The 14,536-nt window shown below is 41.6% G+C and overlaps 1 protein-coding gene across 4 annotated transcripts in view; it reads left to right on the plus strand.

Moving 5' to 3' along the window:
• Mfsd6 (major facilitator superfamily domain containing 6) overlaps nt 1–14,536 on the plus strand; it is a 65,530-nt gene that overhangs the window by 28,166 nt on the left and 22,828 nt on the right. For all 4 annotated transcript variants that reach the window (XM_013142547.3, XM_063259445.1, XM_063259446.1 and 1 more), the window contains exon 3: nt 12,554–12,651. In XM_013142547.3, the coding sequence (XP_012998001.2) occupies nt 12,554–12,651 (98 nt within the window). The remainder of the gene's footprint in view (nt 1–12,553; nt 12,652–14,536) is intronic.

Below are 14,536 nucleotides of genomic sequence, written 5' to 3' on the forward strand. Positions count from 1 at the left end.
TGACCTTGATTTTATTCACCTGTCATCAGGATCCCAATATGTACAGGGATATTGGAGAAAAGTTCATTAAAATTTGTGTCGTTTGTAGTGTGGGGCGAGGAAAGCATTAGGAACCACAGTTGTTATTGTTGGGATGACACTTGGTGACCCCAAAGTGTTGCTTGTGTCTAACTCATCAGCGTATTTAACGGTGTGGGATCTGCGTATTTCACCAACTCAGGCTCAAGTGTGTTCTATGCTGCTTTTTCATAATTTCCTCCTCCTCATCTTTGCCTTTTTCCTCTTCTTTCTGCTGCTCCTTCTTTTGCCTCTTTCTCTTATTCTTCCTTCTTCCCTTCCCCATTTTTTTCTCTGTTCTTCCTTGTCTCCTCTCCCCCTTCTCTTTTGCTTCACCCTCTTCCTCCTGTCTCTCCTCCTCCTCCTCCCCTCCCTCTTCCTCCTGTACCCTGCAGGACGCAGTGTTCAGGGTTTGCCGTCCTTTGCCAACAGTGCTCCTCTGAACACAGAGGATGATTTGAATAACCGGTTCTTCAGGTTTCCCAGGGATGGGATGTAGCAGCATGCTAGTTGCAGAAGTGAGAAAATAATTCAGTTTCTATGGTGGAGACTTAGAACTTCAATTTACTTCTATCTTGGTGCCTTGGTTTAGAAATTTTCCTTGTAGAATCAGTTGGGAGAAGCATAATACAGGCTTCTCTTTTCATTGGAATCATTATGTCAATTGCTGACAGGGCAAAATGGAAGGAATTAATGCTTCTGTGGGTGACTGACTCTATGAAAAGAGGAAGGCCTTTTCCCTTTCCCTTTAAACTCTAAGGAGTACCAAGTTATGATCTGCAGTTTTCTTTTTTCGGTTGTAGGTGAGTTGCAAAGGAAACAGAGCATGTATTACCACTGTCACCAGAAGGGGAAGAGGTATTATTCTACTTCCCCTTTGGCCAGTCCGGGAGGAAAGATTGAAATGTTAAATATTTGAATTAAGTATAAAAAATTCTAACACACAGTAACACTCTCCAAAAGTGATCCCACACCTGCCACCACCCCATGGTCCCCACAGTTCTCTTGGCCTGTGATGAGATTGACTTGCCTGAGACCAAGTTGAGATCAGTTTGTCCATGCTGATCTTCCTCAGGGTTCCATCATCATGGAATTCTTACAGATTTTCTGTTCTGTCCACTGCTGGGTGGAGGCAGGTCACCTGCAAGGCTGTGTTCCATAGTCTCCTAGGTTTCTTGACTCCCTGGTAGAGAATTCTGTCCAACAGAAAGGCACAGGCTGATTTCTTCCATCAAACCTTTTAGTCCAGTTGCTAAGCTCCCTACTTTTCTAAAAAAAAAAAATAAAACCTAGTGGAAAAGTATTTCTACCTGGAGAAGTACATGGCAGGAATGAAATCTTCTCAGCGACTCACTAGGATTTGACTTCCAACAAAAATTAGGGGTGATGCCAATCATGTGTCCAAAATCAAGGAGGGGCAAGGCCACATTTCTCATTGAAAGAAGCTAATAAAACATGAACTGTGAACTGGAAATATCAACTGGGCCCAAGATAGGAAATCTGTAGTAGTGGGCATTTGCTGATGCTTGTTTTGAGTCTGCTTAACCTGAGATTGCTTTAGGATGGCAGAGATCAATGCTTCGTACTGGTACCTGTGGCATTGACAGTCTGGCTTTAAAGCAGTGCTTACAGGTGAAACCCTAGAGCATTATGGAAGATTTGGTTGCTTCTAATTTAAAATGAGCCAGGGTGTAGGTGATACCTGGGGGATTTTCTTTCTTTCTTTCTTTCTTTCTTTCTTTTTTTGTCTTTTCCCTTTTTATCGGTATTGGGGATTGAACTCATGACTGCATGCTTGCAAGGCAGGCGCTTATGCCACTGAGCTAAACCTCCAGCCCCCCCCGGGGGGGGGATTTTCAAGGCAGGGATTTAGGGATACCCCAGTGTGTTGACTTCTGAAAATGTAGCTTTAGGCCACTAAGACAGGTCACAGGTCATGATCACAAATTTTTATTAAGACACCTACTGTGTAACACAATCCTAAGTGTTTCAGAAGAAACCAAACAGATGCTCTTTCTCTCTGATTCATACACACAGTGAAAAAATAACTTAAAAGCCTGTCTTGACATACAAAAGTATAAAAATATTACACTTGGGTAAGTACATTTGGGTGGATCCGAGATGGAATTATAATGTTAACACAGTAAGTTGCGGCAGCAGACCTAATTAGAGCTTTTCTAATTGGAGACACACAGAGTTAGGGACTTAGACTTTTGTTTGTTCGATTTTAGACAAAAGTGCAGTCCGCAGCCTTCTCTTAGACATGAATGTTTGGGTGAGAACCATGAGATTAGATCAGCATGAGCCCATAATTATTGGATTTTAGTCTTCATTTTGTGCAGACGAGAACATGGGCATTGTTAAGAATAGGAACAGTTATAGATTATTCCTTTCTATGTCCTTAATACATGCCACTAATAATAAACTAATAATTATTCATAACACTTATAACAATGAAAAACCAGAAAACAACACATCTGGTGATTTAAAAAGATGTTCCATAAAAGGCAAATTATTTATATACTCCTTAGTGCCGTGGTTTTAGGGCGTGGAGGTGGAAACTACCATCTCTGTAATAGCTTCCATAAGCAGTAATTGTAATTGTACCTATTATTACTTATATGTGGGTAGATTTCTGTTTTCCTATTCTTTCCCCATTTTACTTTGAAAGACATTGGCACTCATTTTTATAGGAAAAACCTCTTAGAGCCATTTAAAATATATTTTAAATATAGATTCTCATCATTAAATTGTAAGCTGCAGAATCTCAAAAATAGAAGCATTTATGATCAGGAGTTGAGCAGGAGGGATTTAATTGTTATAGCCCTTTGGAAGAGTAACTTTGCAAAGAAATATTTTGCCATATTATATCATAACTGCTAGGCTGACTTAGCAACAGCACTACTTATAATCGAGCTATTCATGGTTCAGAACAAAAGGCCATTATTGCAAGGTAGTATAAATGAATCCAGGGCTTTTAGTTACAGGGGCTACTCTCAATTTTCTCTTGCACCTTTATTGGCAGATAGAGGCATTTGCTGAGTTAAAGAGAGCAGGGCTAACTCCGTATGTGTCATAGCCTTTGTGGCTGTAGACTATCACAACCATGGGTAAGAGTTGGAGGTCAGGACAAGCACAAAGACAGATCTCATCAACTCAGGTCCTAGATGACTACCATGGAGACCGGTTTAGCAGTCTGTTGTGATGCTCAAGTTGGAATTCCCTGTGACCTAAACCCTGCATTTTAAGCTAAAGACTTGCCTGGAGGAACTGTAACACACATGCAGAAAGACATGTACTTTACTTGTGAGCTTACTCTGGTTTTCTTACAGTGAAAAGCAGAAAGAGTCTAGATAGCCATCCAGTGAGGAGAGGGTACGTTCAGTCTAGCACAGTCACAAATGGAATAGCAGGCAGCCGTTGAAAGAAATAGAGTGGGTCAATATGGAAAGCTCTCAAACATTTACTGAATGGGGGAATACAGCAAGTTTCACAGTGATACATAGTTTGGTGCATTTATGCAGATTTTAACAATGAATTTTAAAAGTCAAACATTTTATGAATATACCAATTATATTTAGAAAAACATTTGAATTTGGAGAGGCAGAAAACATTCTAAATTCATATTAGACTTGACTTTTTGGATAGCATGTGTAGAGAAAGGAACACAGAAGGAGAGCAAAGATGGAGCACAAAGGAGACCTGTACTTGTGACAGTGGTTTCTTTAAGGAAATGAGACAAACTATACTTTTCTATTATTGGTGGTAGATATGCTCCAGTCTTTGTGTGTGCATGCGTGTGTGTGTGTATCTGTTGGAAAATACTTTGTACTTATAGTCATCCTATCCTAGTAGAATCAAGTACATGTGTATGTGTATAATTATAGGTGTGTATGTTTCAAAGAGACATGTTTATTCAGATTTATCAGATCAACATTGAGAGTTTGTGTGTCTAATATGTTCCTGTTGTATATACTTTTTCTAAGTAGCAAAATGACTAAAATTCTCTATATAATTTATATAAGTACCATGACCTTAGTTTTTCTTTCTTTCTCTTTTAAATGAGATCAGGGACATGAATGGTGTCTAATGAAGAATTAACTTCAGGGGTTTGGGGTGTCATTCAGTGGTAGAGTGATTGCCCCACATGAGGGAGGCCCTGGGTTTGATCCCCAATACTGCCAAAACCAACAAAAAATGGTATCAAACTGTGCCCAACAACTGATTTGCATAGTAAGTATAGTATTTGTTTGTTTCAAAAAAAGAAGCAGAAAGTATAGCTCAATGGAAGGGTACTACTGCGTAGAGTGAGAATCCCTCCCCAGCAGTAGATAGACAAACACACACACACAGAGAACAGAGAGAAAGCAAGAAAGAAATGCCAAAAAAATCCCAGTGGTGTCCCAAAGATTATAGAGTTTATTACTGTCTGAGTTTTTGCATCAGCTGTTGAATTATCTTAATAACATACAACGTCAGCTTAAGACCTTATTATAGAAGTCAAAATGCCATCTAATTTGGCCATTTCTATTTCTACACATCCATGGAAATATTTTTTTTTTTTTTTGTCCTTTTCCTTTTTATCGGTACCGGGGATCGAACTCACGACTGCCTGCTTGCAAGACAGGTGCTTATGCCGCTGATCTAAACCTCCAGCCCCCTTGGAAATATTTGATAGCTTGCATATATAATTATGTAGGATACTTCTCAAGAGAGGATAAGAAAAACAACAGAAGCTTACTTTATGTCATCTCTTCCTAAAACCTTCCCATCCTGAGGGGAAAAATATTATATTCTGATTTATGCAGTAATAAACAACTATTTGTCCTTTTTCACCCTTCCTGAAAACATTAGCAGTTAGATTGGAGCTCTGGCATTATCAAAAAGAACCAACTCATTTCGCTCATCCGGGTGCCATGGCTTTGGACCGTTTCTCCTGCAGGTTGTGGGTGACCTCAGAAGGACCATCAGTTGCAGGGTGCTGGTGGGAGGTCCCTGGTTGTCTCTCCTGGTCAGTCAGGAGCACAAGAGAGAGACAGGAGAGCAAAGCGCTGCCTGCTTGGCTCCCTGGGCTCCCTAAGCCCTAGGGCTGTGGCGTTGCATGGCTGCTTGTTTCCTTTCATTCAGAACTTGAAAAAGGAAGGGAGCCCTCAAGGGGGCCACATGTCTGCTTTCATGGTTTTAAAACCCGATTGCTTGGGTAGAGAATGTATTTTAATCATCATTGAACCAACTTTAGAAAGGTCCCTTTTCCTTCTTTGAGCTTCACAAAACATAAGAGTTGTTTCTTTTCTTGAATCATAAGCTTATGATTCATGTGTTCCCAACCCAGACAAAAGATATTTATTTTGTTTTTTTTTTTTTAGTACCTTCAAGCTTTCAGCATAAGCATATAATCTAGAGGATAAACAAAAACACAGTAAAAGAAAAAAACCATAGCCATAACAAAAATAAAATTATAGGAAAATGTTGTAAAAATAATAGTAATCACACTGTCATCTGAGTCCTTATTATTACACATAAAGTATGCACAAAGACATATGCTAAATGCTGTGGCCTTGTGGGCTAGGCATTTTTGTGCTCAATATAAAGATGAGCATTTTGGTGGTTAGGTTGCCCTTGGCAACAGAGCTATAAACAGCTGTAGAGTTTAAACCCCAGCTCCCCGGCTCCACAGTGCAGGTTCTCAACCACTGCTTGATGGCTCCTTCAGCACCAAGTTAGGCTGGTGAGAGTTTCTGTGCTGTGTGGCCAGGTTGAGCACACCAGGTTGGTCAACTTTCAGGGCCCTCTGTTATGCTCTCCATGCCTCTGAAGTGTCCTTTCCCCAGTGATTCATTTAGCTCCCCCATGAAATGCTTACCTCCCAGGGGAGCTCTCCTGAGCACTGTCAGGATGAGGTCCAGAGACTGCACCACCTCAGACTGAACATGCATGACAAAACAGTAGTCTCTGGAGCTCGTGTGTCACATAGAAAGAATTAGTTTGCAATTATAGATTGTGTTCAGTCATGAGTTCTTTAAAGAAGCCCTAACTGGGTGATAGGTGTGTGTCTCACAGATACAGAGGTAAACGAAGCCGACAAGGTCCCTCTCACAGAGTTCACCGTCTTGTGGGGCCTGATAATAAAATGAAAAAGAAAGTGTCACGTGCTCCAGGAAGGTTCGATCATTTTTGTTCACTAATGTTGCTACCATCAGAGTAGATAAGTGCACATATCATTAACTAATTAGACCACATCACAAAATGATTGTTTTAATGTCTGGATCACCAATCAAAAGAATTCCTATAGTTTTTATAACTTACAATTTTCACAAATATTTTGTTGTTAAGACCACCTTGCAAAGCAATTAAGATTAATGATATTCACTTTTATAGTAGCTTGATGAGACCTGATATTTGTAGAAAGATCAAATTATTTCCTCTAGGGGCAGCTGGGGTGCAGTGCCTGAGGGCCAGCAGGGTTCCTGGAGCCCTAGACTGGTTCCTAATTATGCTCAAGAGTGCAGGTGTTAAAGACCAGAAGTGCATTGCTGTGGACTGGGTTATTTCCACTCCTCAGGCCTATGTTGGAGCCCTCAGCACTAACGAGATGGTATTGAGATGAAATCTTTGGAAGCAGATTAGGTTAAGATGAAGTCATGAGAAGGGGCCCTGAAGATGGGATTAGTGCCCTTATCAGAAAAGGTTCCAGGGAACTTGAGCTGCTGTCTGCTCTGTACCGTAATCCCTCCCTCCATCTCCCCTGCCATGTGAGGACCCTAAAAAGAGGCGGTCACCTGTGAGCCAGGAAGAAGTCCTCACAGAACCTAACCCCTAATGGTTACTAATGCCAGTACCATTGGTCTCAGATCTCCAGGCTTTAGAACCAGAAGGAAAAAAGATCTGCTGTTTAAGGGATCCAGTCTGTGACATTCTGTTATGGCTTCCCTGAAACCAGTATGCACATCTGAATAGAGAGCAGAGCAGGGAGAGCTGAATTAGGCAGTGAGGCCTGCGTTCCCAGCTTTTCTGGGTCAGAGGTCACTAGGGTGTGATCTCATGTCATGGCACCATGATAGACTCTGATTTGTACATTCCTGAAAGCATGTCAGGCTGAGCACCAAGCAAGCCTAGAAAATAACAGACTTGCTGTGGTTTGCCCAAACTCTGTCTTTCTGAGAGGAGAGTAGGACTTGTAAAAATAGAAACTTCGTGTTCTTTTATCTATGGTAGACACTGATGTTGGTGGCATCAAAGTAAATAAAGATTGGTGTGGTCACTAGCTCACTACCATGCATATTCTTCTTAATTACTACAATGATTTCCTTCAGATTATTTCCTTCAATTATATTATTCCTGAATCTGTTGAGATTTTATTAGAAATTGAATTCTAAAGGTAGAATATTATTACAAATCTTTCTGAAACAAGATTTTAAGGTAAAATGGTCCTTACTTTTTTTGTTTCAGTGCTTGAGTTAAACACTGGACCTTCACATTGACCTACGTCCCCACCACTTGTTAGTTTTCATTTTGAGATAGGATCTCACTAAGTCACTAAGTTGGCCAAGCTGAGTTGGGAGTCCCTCAGAGTGCCGGAATTATGCCACCATGCCTGGCTGTTCATTGGGTTTTTTTTTTTTAATTCCCCAAAAGGGTAATATCTGGGGTGGGGCAGTGGTGCTCACTTTGGAAAGGGCCAGAACGAGAGAGAAAAGAGCATGTTTCAGCCTTGACTGTGCCGTTAGCCACGTGACCCTTCCAATTTGGTTCCCCTTTCAGGACCTTGATTGCCTTAGTTGTAAAATAGGATTGACAGTAACCCTTGACATTTCTATTTCATAAGCTGATTGGGAGGAAAAAATGAAATACTAAGAAAAATATTGGCGATTAGATTAAAATATGAATAAGGGGTCGGCATGATGCCAGCCCTGCATCACATGGTCTCCTGTACCCCTATAGCTGATTTCTCTTCCTTAATATCACAAAAAAGGAGGACAGGAGTGGTTGGAACAAAATCTCTTCTTCAGTGACAGAGCGTAACTTCCTGCTATAAAATTGGTTGACAGGTTGAGGGCAGTCATTGACTGAACTGTACTTACACTATTTTCCTTACTGGAAAGCTGCATAGCTCCCGTGGGGATGCGGACTGGGGAGGCGTTTGGTGTTGTGAGTGGAGACTGGACTGCACTGTGTATGAGAGCAGTGAAAGGTCAAGAAAGAGGGCGCTGACACCAAATCCAGGTGGTTTCGGGGATGGTTGGGACTTTTCTCTGGTGTCCTGTATTTGAAGTCCAGCTCGGAGGGTGGCAGCCCGATTACTCCAGAGCCCTGCAGGGTCAACAGAGGCAGCCTGTGTTCAGCCACACTCTGCTCTCTCTGTGGTGTTTCCTACCGGGCTGCTCTGGCCAGCCTGATGCCCTGTGTGTGTGTCCCTGTCCAGCCAGAGGGCAGTGGGTGGAGCCCTTGCTCCCTGACACCCCACCTTAGCACCCTCTCCGGTATTTCTGTGGCCACCATGGGCCCATTTGTCCTATAACTCTTTGCTTCTGGGTTTGTTTTGTTTTGATTTTCATGATCCAGGATATCGGGCAGGTGTTGAGTGGCATTCACCTTTCTAGTTTCCTTTTGCCCTGGTCTTCTCAGTGATTTGTCAGAGTTTAAAATGCTTCTCCTCTTCTAAAGCCAGTGCAGACACACATCAGCTTCCTTAATCTGAACACACAGGTGTGTCCAGCAGTCTGACTGCTCCAACACAGCAAAAGGTTGCAGAGAGGAGGAGAGGGCACGGTGCTTGGTCTCCAAAAGAGTGCTGTAGGGCAAGGTGCACAGTGACTGTGACTGCCCACTGGTTAGCCGACTTTGTGGCTGGTCTCTCTGGACCTCTCCCCCATTGTCTATGAAATGAGAGTTGGGGTGATGCTGTGGCTTCTTACTGTTCTGACTCTAGTGGCCAGCTTTCTACTTTGGTTGTTTTTCAAGTGAAAAACCACACTGTAGACCTCACCCCTGCCCACTCTCATCACTCACCCCTGTGCTTAGACTTCCGATGCTTCTTGCCGAGAAGTCAGCAGTATGCACAGAGTCATCCATGCAAACTTGTCCGCACCATGCCACCTCGGCAGACAGTCAAGCCAGTGGGAGGGGTGTGATTTATAATAGCACTTCAGTCTATACAGGTACCCCTCGTTTAACAGTTAAGGTTTGTTCCTGCGACTAAGTCATTATATGAACTGGTCACTAAATAAGGGAATTGCAGTAGTATGTACAATACAAGATCCAGAACAAAGAAATGGTCAAAGGAAACTCCAACTTGATGACGTTGCTTTTTTGCATGATTCTTACATGCATCACTGTAATGCATAATAGAACATCAAAGTCCGATAACAGTGCTGTACAGTACAATTAGCAAAAATTATAGTACTGTATAATTAAGGTATACAGTTCCAAAAATGAGTCTTAAGGCCAAGTGGGACATAAACCACACAGTACACCTTGGTCACAAATTTGGATAGTTGTTAAACAGGTAGGTTGTCAGGCTAGAGATTTAGTTCAGTGGCATAAGTGCCTGCCTTGCAAGTACACAGTTGTGAATTTGATCCCTGGTACCAAACAAACAAAACAAAACAGGTAGGTTGTCAAATGAGGACCATCTGTATATGGAATTTTCTTTCTTTGGAGCCAGTTGACCTGAATGGAAATTAGGACCTTAAAATCTCACTTGGTTCTCCATGTACTCAGAGCTCAGGAAGCTGGGTGGAATGTTATGCCAGAAAGGCTGCAAGGAAAGAAATTCTGTGATACAATCTTGTTTATCTCACCAGCTATGGTTTTGTCACCATTGCAGCATACGTGCTTTCCGACTCTTACAGCAAACAAGCACTTTCTTTAAGTCTGCCTCTACAGACTAACATTTTCTTTGTCCAGAAAGAAAATGCTTATGGCAACAGTAATTATCTCATGTGCCTTAAAAAAGCAAACAGGCTGGGCAACTATCTGATTTATTTACATGTAGCTTCCCAGCAGAGATAAAACATAGGAATAATACTGAATATTAACTTAGCTGGGGTGTTGCATCATTTTTAAGACAAAATAGAAACCCAGATAATGAGCCCGTCAGGTTGGAGAACCATGGGTCCAAACTCGTGCCTCGTTTCCTTGTCTGTTTACCATTGTGGGGCCTACAGGGCCGGATCTCTGTTCATTCTCTGACCGAGGATGAGTCCATGGAAGACTCAGAAGAGAATGAGAGGAGGAGCCTACGGCGGCCACTTTCCCTGCCCATTTTGCTCATTTAGCTGTTGTCTGTGGGACAGTTTCCAGAATGTGTCTGGGCTGCAGAAATGCACTTCACCTCTTCGTCAGTCCTAGATTATGACCCTCTTATCTTCCAGACACTGACTCTGGCCACAGATGCACACCGTTTAATGCTCAACCTTTGCTCACTTTGTCCCTGCTGGTGGTGATGCCTTTCTCACCCTTCTCCAGCTCCTCTGACCCGGTGCCCTGATAGTTGGCCACGGGCCACTGCTTTGTGTTGCCCCAGCAAGTGTCTCTTAGCATATTTTATTTAACTTCCTTGCTTATGTGTCTTTCTACCTCCTGGACTCTAAGTTCCTTGAAGGCAAGGAGAATTTCCTCTTCCTTTTCTCCCCTGGGTCCAGCACAGCGTATAGTACCTTCTGGTAGCTCAGGAAGTGCTTGCTGAGAAAATCCATGTTCATTGTGGCTTTGTGTGTCTCTAAGGCCACATTTAGCCATAGTGTAGTTAAACTTAGAAAAGTGGGACACGATAGCTTATCTGCACTGTGTCAAGAATTTCAGAATGAATTCACAATCCTATCTATTTGCTCTACATTGTTGAACAAAATTCCAGTTATATTATATTTACCAGTCAACATGTGCTGCCAATGTTATGTGTGGCCTAAGGGCCACATGTGGCTGGATGCTTGTTTTTATATCCCTGCCCATCTGATAATCATTTTTATATTTAAAATGGTTAGAGGAAAAAATCATAAGACTTTATGACACATGCAAATTATGTAAAATTTAAATGTCATTGTTCGTAATCTAAGTTTTTTTGGAGAGCAGTCACGCTCACGCATTTACACATTATCCCTGGCTTCTTTCAGGTACCACAACAGGGTGGCTAGTTGTAACAGAGACTGTGTGGCCCTTAAACTGTTGATCTCATAGCCCCTTTTAGAAAACACTTGCTTTGAACAAGCTGTGCTAAGTAGAGGTCATCCGCTGAGCTAGTGTGGAACTCATACAGGAAGCAGAAGGAGGTTTGTGGAACTCGTTCTGGTTTTCTTTTTTAATTTACTTTTTTTTTGGTACTAGGGATTGAACTTACAACCTTGCGCTTGCCAGGCAGGCACTTACACCACTGAGCCAAATCCCTAGCCCCTCTTTTTTTTTTTTTTAATTAGTGTATTTTGCATTTTAATTTCCTTTCCCTGGCAGTAGGCAGTTAATGGTTCATTAAAAGTTTATTCAACCAAATTTTTGACCAAGAGGAAAACAGAATCTTGTTCATCAGACAACACCAGTTTGAAGGATTCAATGACCATAAAACTGGACAACCCAGGCCTTTTTCATTGTTCACTGAGGATCACCTAAGTCCCTTTCAATCTATTTCCTGTCTCTTCCTACCCCCATGACCATTTTTTGTCTTTTTCTCCATAGTTATGCTTAATACCACCTCGTACCTGAGAACATTTCTTCTCCTTGATTCAAAGCTGGAAAAAAAGAACAAACACTTTTCTTATATGACTGAATTTAATATCAAAATATCATTGGCCCAAATTAAAATGATACCACTGTCATGTTGATTTCTTTTACCTTCTGGTTTTCATCTGTTTGGACTCAGAAAACAAGAAAAACAAGACGGTTCAAAGAAATGAGCCAAAAAATGGGAGACAGTTGAGAAAGAGAAGTTCTTCCAAGAGCTGTACAAGAAGCAGCCGCCATGTGCTTGCAAACCAACCCGCCTTTCCAGTTGGGAGTGCGAGGCTGTAACCTTAGCTTGGAGCCCCACGTCAGCCCTCCTTCTTTTGTTTGTGCTTAGACTTTTGGGGACGGTAATGTTGGGAGTGGGGGAATCAAGAGGTGAATACGTATTTATTAGTTTTCTAAGTCCATGATAACAAGGAATATGTATTACTTGAACAGAAGGAAAAGGTATTTTATTTTTAAATGGTTCCTGATGTATCATCATGAGATGGTAGTTTTCAGTGAACTTGAGAGTCTCTGTAAAATTGCATGGTGTCTTGGGTATTATAAGTGAGGCCACATTCGTGTTCGTATGCTTTAATTTTTATCAGTCTTTCCCCCGTCACTGGGAAGTGGCCACACTCCCAGGCTTATTTACCCTACAGCCTCCTGGAAGGAAGCCACTAATGTCATTATAGATGGCAGTGTGCCCAGACCATCTGAAAAACAGCATTGTCTCTGCTACTAGTTAAGTTTCAGGAAGAGTGGCATAACCTCGATTTATTTTCCTTTGCTTTTTTAGGGTCCTGTACATTGGCCTGGCCTGCAACACAGCTCGCTATATTTATATTTCGTACCTGGAAAATGCCTGGACTGTCCTCCCCATGGAAGTTCTTCAAGGTGAGCTAACAGCGGGCTTGGGTTGTTTCTGTACCTCGCCACCCTACACCTATGTAAAAGGCTTCAACATGACTGCAGAGGAAGGGCGGGCCCCTGTGACAGGGTTGTGAAGTGGTTGTCAAGGAAGAAATGACGTCAGGGGTGTTGGTTCTTCAGTTACCTAGAGTGCTGTTCTGTCTTGAGCCAAACAGGCAGGATTCGACCCACACCCTAGTAATTAAACAAAGAAAGAACTCTAGATAAACTCCTGTGTACTGTCATAAGCACAGACGGCCAAAGCTGTTTTGAAAAAAGGGTTTATGTTTCAAAGATTTAGTTTTTGGGTTTTTTTTTTTTCAGGTTAACTGTAGTTATTGGGAAAATATTAACTGTCATAATTGTTTTATCCCCACTTATTTTTATTACAGCTGGTGGTTTGTAACTAGAGTTTTGTAGTCCAGTGACTTTCCCATGAACCTTCTAAATCATGGCTCAAGTACCCTGACCCAGCTTGGCTCAAGTTCCTTGGTATTAGTGGTCCTTTTCCATCAAATTTTAACTCTGGGAAGTCTTCTAGGAGGCTCTTGCTGTGGTTTAACACATTCCCTCTGGTTTGAACCACTGGTGGTACATGCATGATACTCCTTGAAGGTGGCTCGTACCTCTATGTGGAGCTGTCCCATGTCACCCATTGGGACAATCATATGTGTACCACCCGTTGTTCAGAGTCACCCAGCTGCGAGGCATACAGAGTACAGCCCTGCTGTGAACACATTGAGAGCATTGAAAACATGGGTTTATATTCAAAGCTCGTGTAATCCTGACTAGATCCCCCAGACCCCTATAGGCAGCTTGACTAACCCATCTAGTGATTGGCATTATTATTAAATAGAAGGTTTAGCAATCAGGCATGATGGTGCACACTTTTAATCCCAGGTTGAAGCAGGAAGATCATAAGTTCTATGTCAGCTTTGGCAGCTTAATGAGACCCCATTTCTAAATAAATAAACAGGGGCTAGGGATATAGCTCAGTACTTCCATGGTTCAATCTCCATTACCACAAAAGGGGGACAAGGACAAGATCACTGGAGCTGAATCTATTGTGACAGTATAGCCTCCTAAATCATTAATTATCCAGTGGGTGATTTTGTGTAATTTAATTATTTTATTAAAGATTGCCAGTATCATTTTTCCTGACCCTGAGGATGTACGTATAATTCAGCCCACATCATTCTAGTCTTTTCAGATGAAAGATTCTCAGTTATCATCTGAACAAAATGTACAAAAAGTACAGGCTCATTTATCAAAGTCCATTATGGCAATGAAAAAAAGAGGAGCCTAACTTAGAGACATAATTTATAGTCACATTCTAGTTATAAAATTCAAAAATATGCACACTTTAAGAGCGTCTTTTTTCCTCAGCTCTTCCTGTGAAATGTTGTCATTGGTGAAAGGAGATCTGTTTGCAAATATGTAGAAAATTGGGTGTAAATTAGACATGATGACAAGGTGCATGTGTGAGCTTTAGTTATTTCAGCAAAACAAATCACTGAATAAGAACTATAAGAAAGAATGGTGCAACAAAGTACATGAAACCAGTTCTTAGGACTTCCCATTTCTAATTCCTCTTTTCTCTTTGTCTGGCTTAACTGCTTTATTTTTTGGCATGTCACTGTATACAGACTCTTTAACAAGATTTGCATGCCTACTCTAATGAGAGTATCCTTTTAATATGCATTAGAGTAGGACAGTCTGGGGCTGCTCATGTGCTTGCCTAGCATGTCTGAGCCCTGGATTTCATCCCTAGCATAGCCAAAATAAAAGATGAAAAGGAGAAAGAAAAGGGTGACTTGCTTAAGAGAAACAAGAAAAGATAGCATTCATGACAACAGAAAATATTACCAGA

The sequence above is a fragment of the Cavia porcellus genome, unplaced genomic scaffold, assembly GCF_034190915.1.
Source record: "Cavia porcellus strain 051 isolate PalLab524CR breed Dunkin Hartley unplaced genomic scaffold, mCavPor4.1 scaffold_12, whole genome shotgun sequence".
In the NCBI taxonomy this organism is placed as follows: Eukaryota; Metazoa; Chordata; class Mammalia; order Rodentia; family Caviidae; genus Cavia; species Cavia porcellus.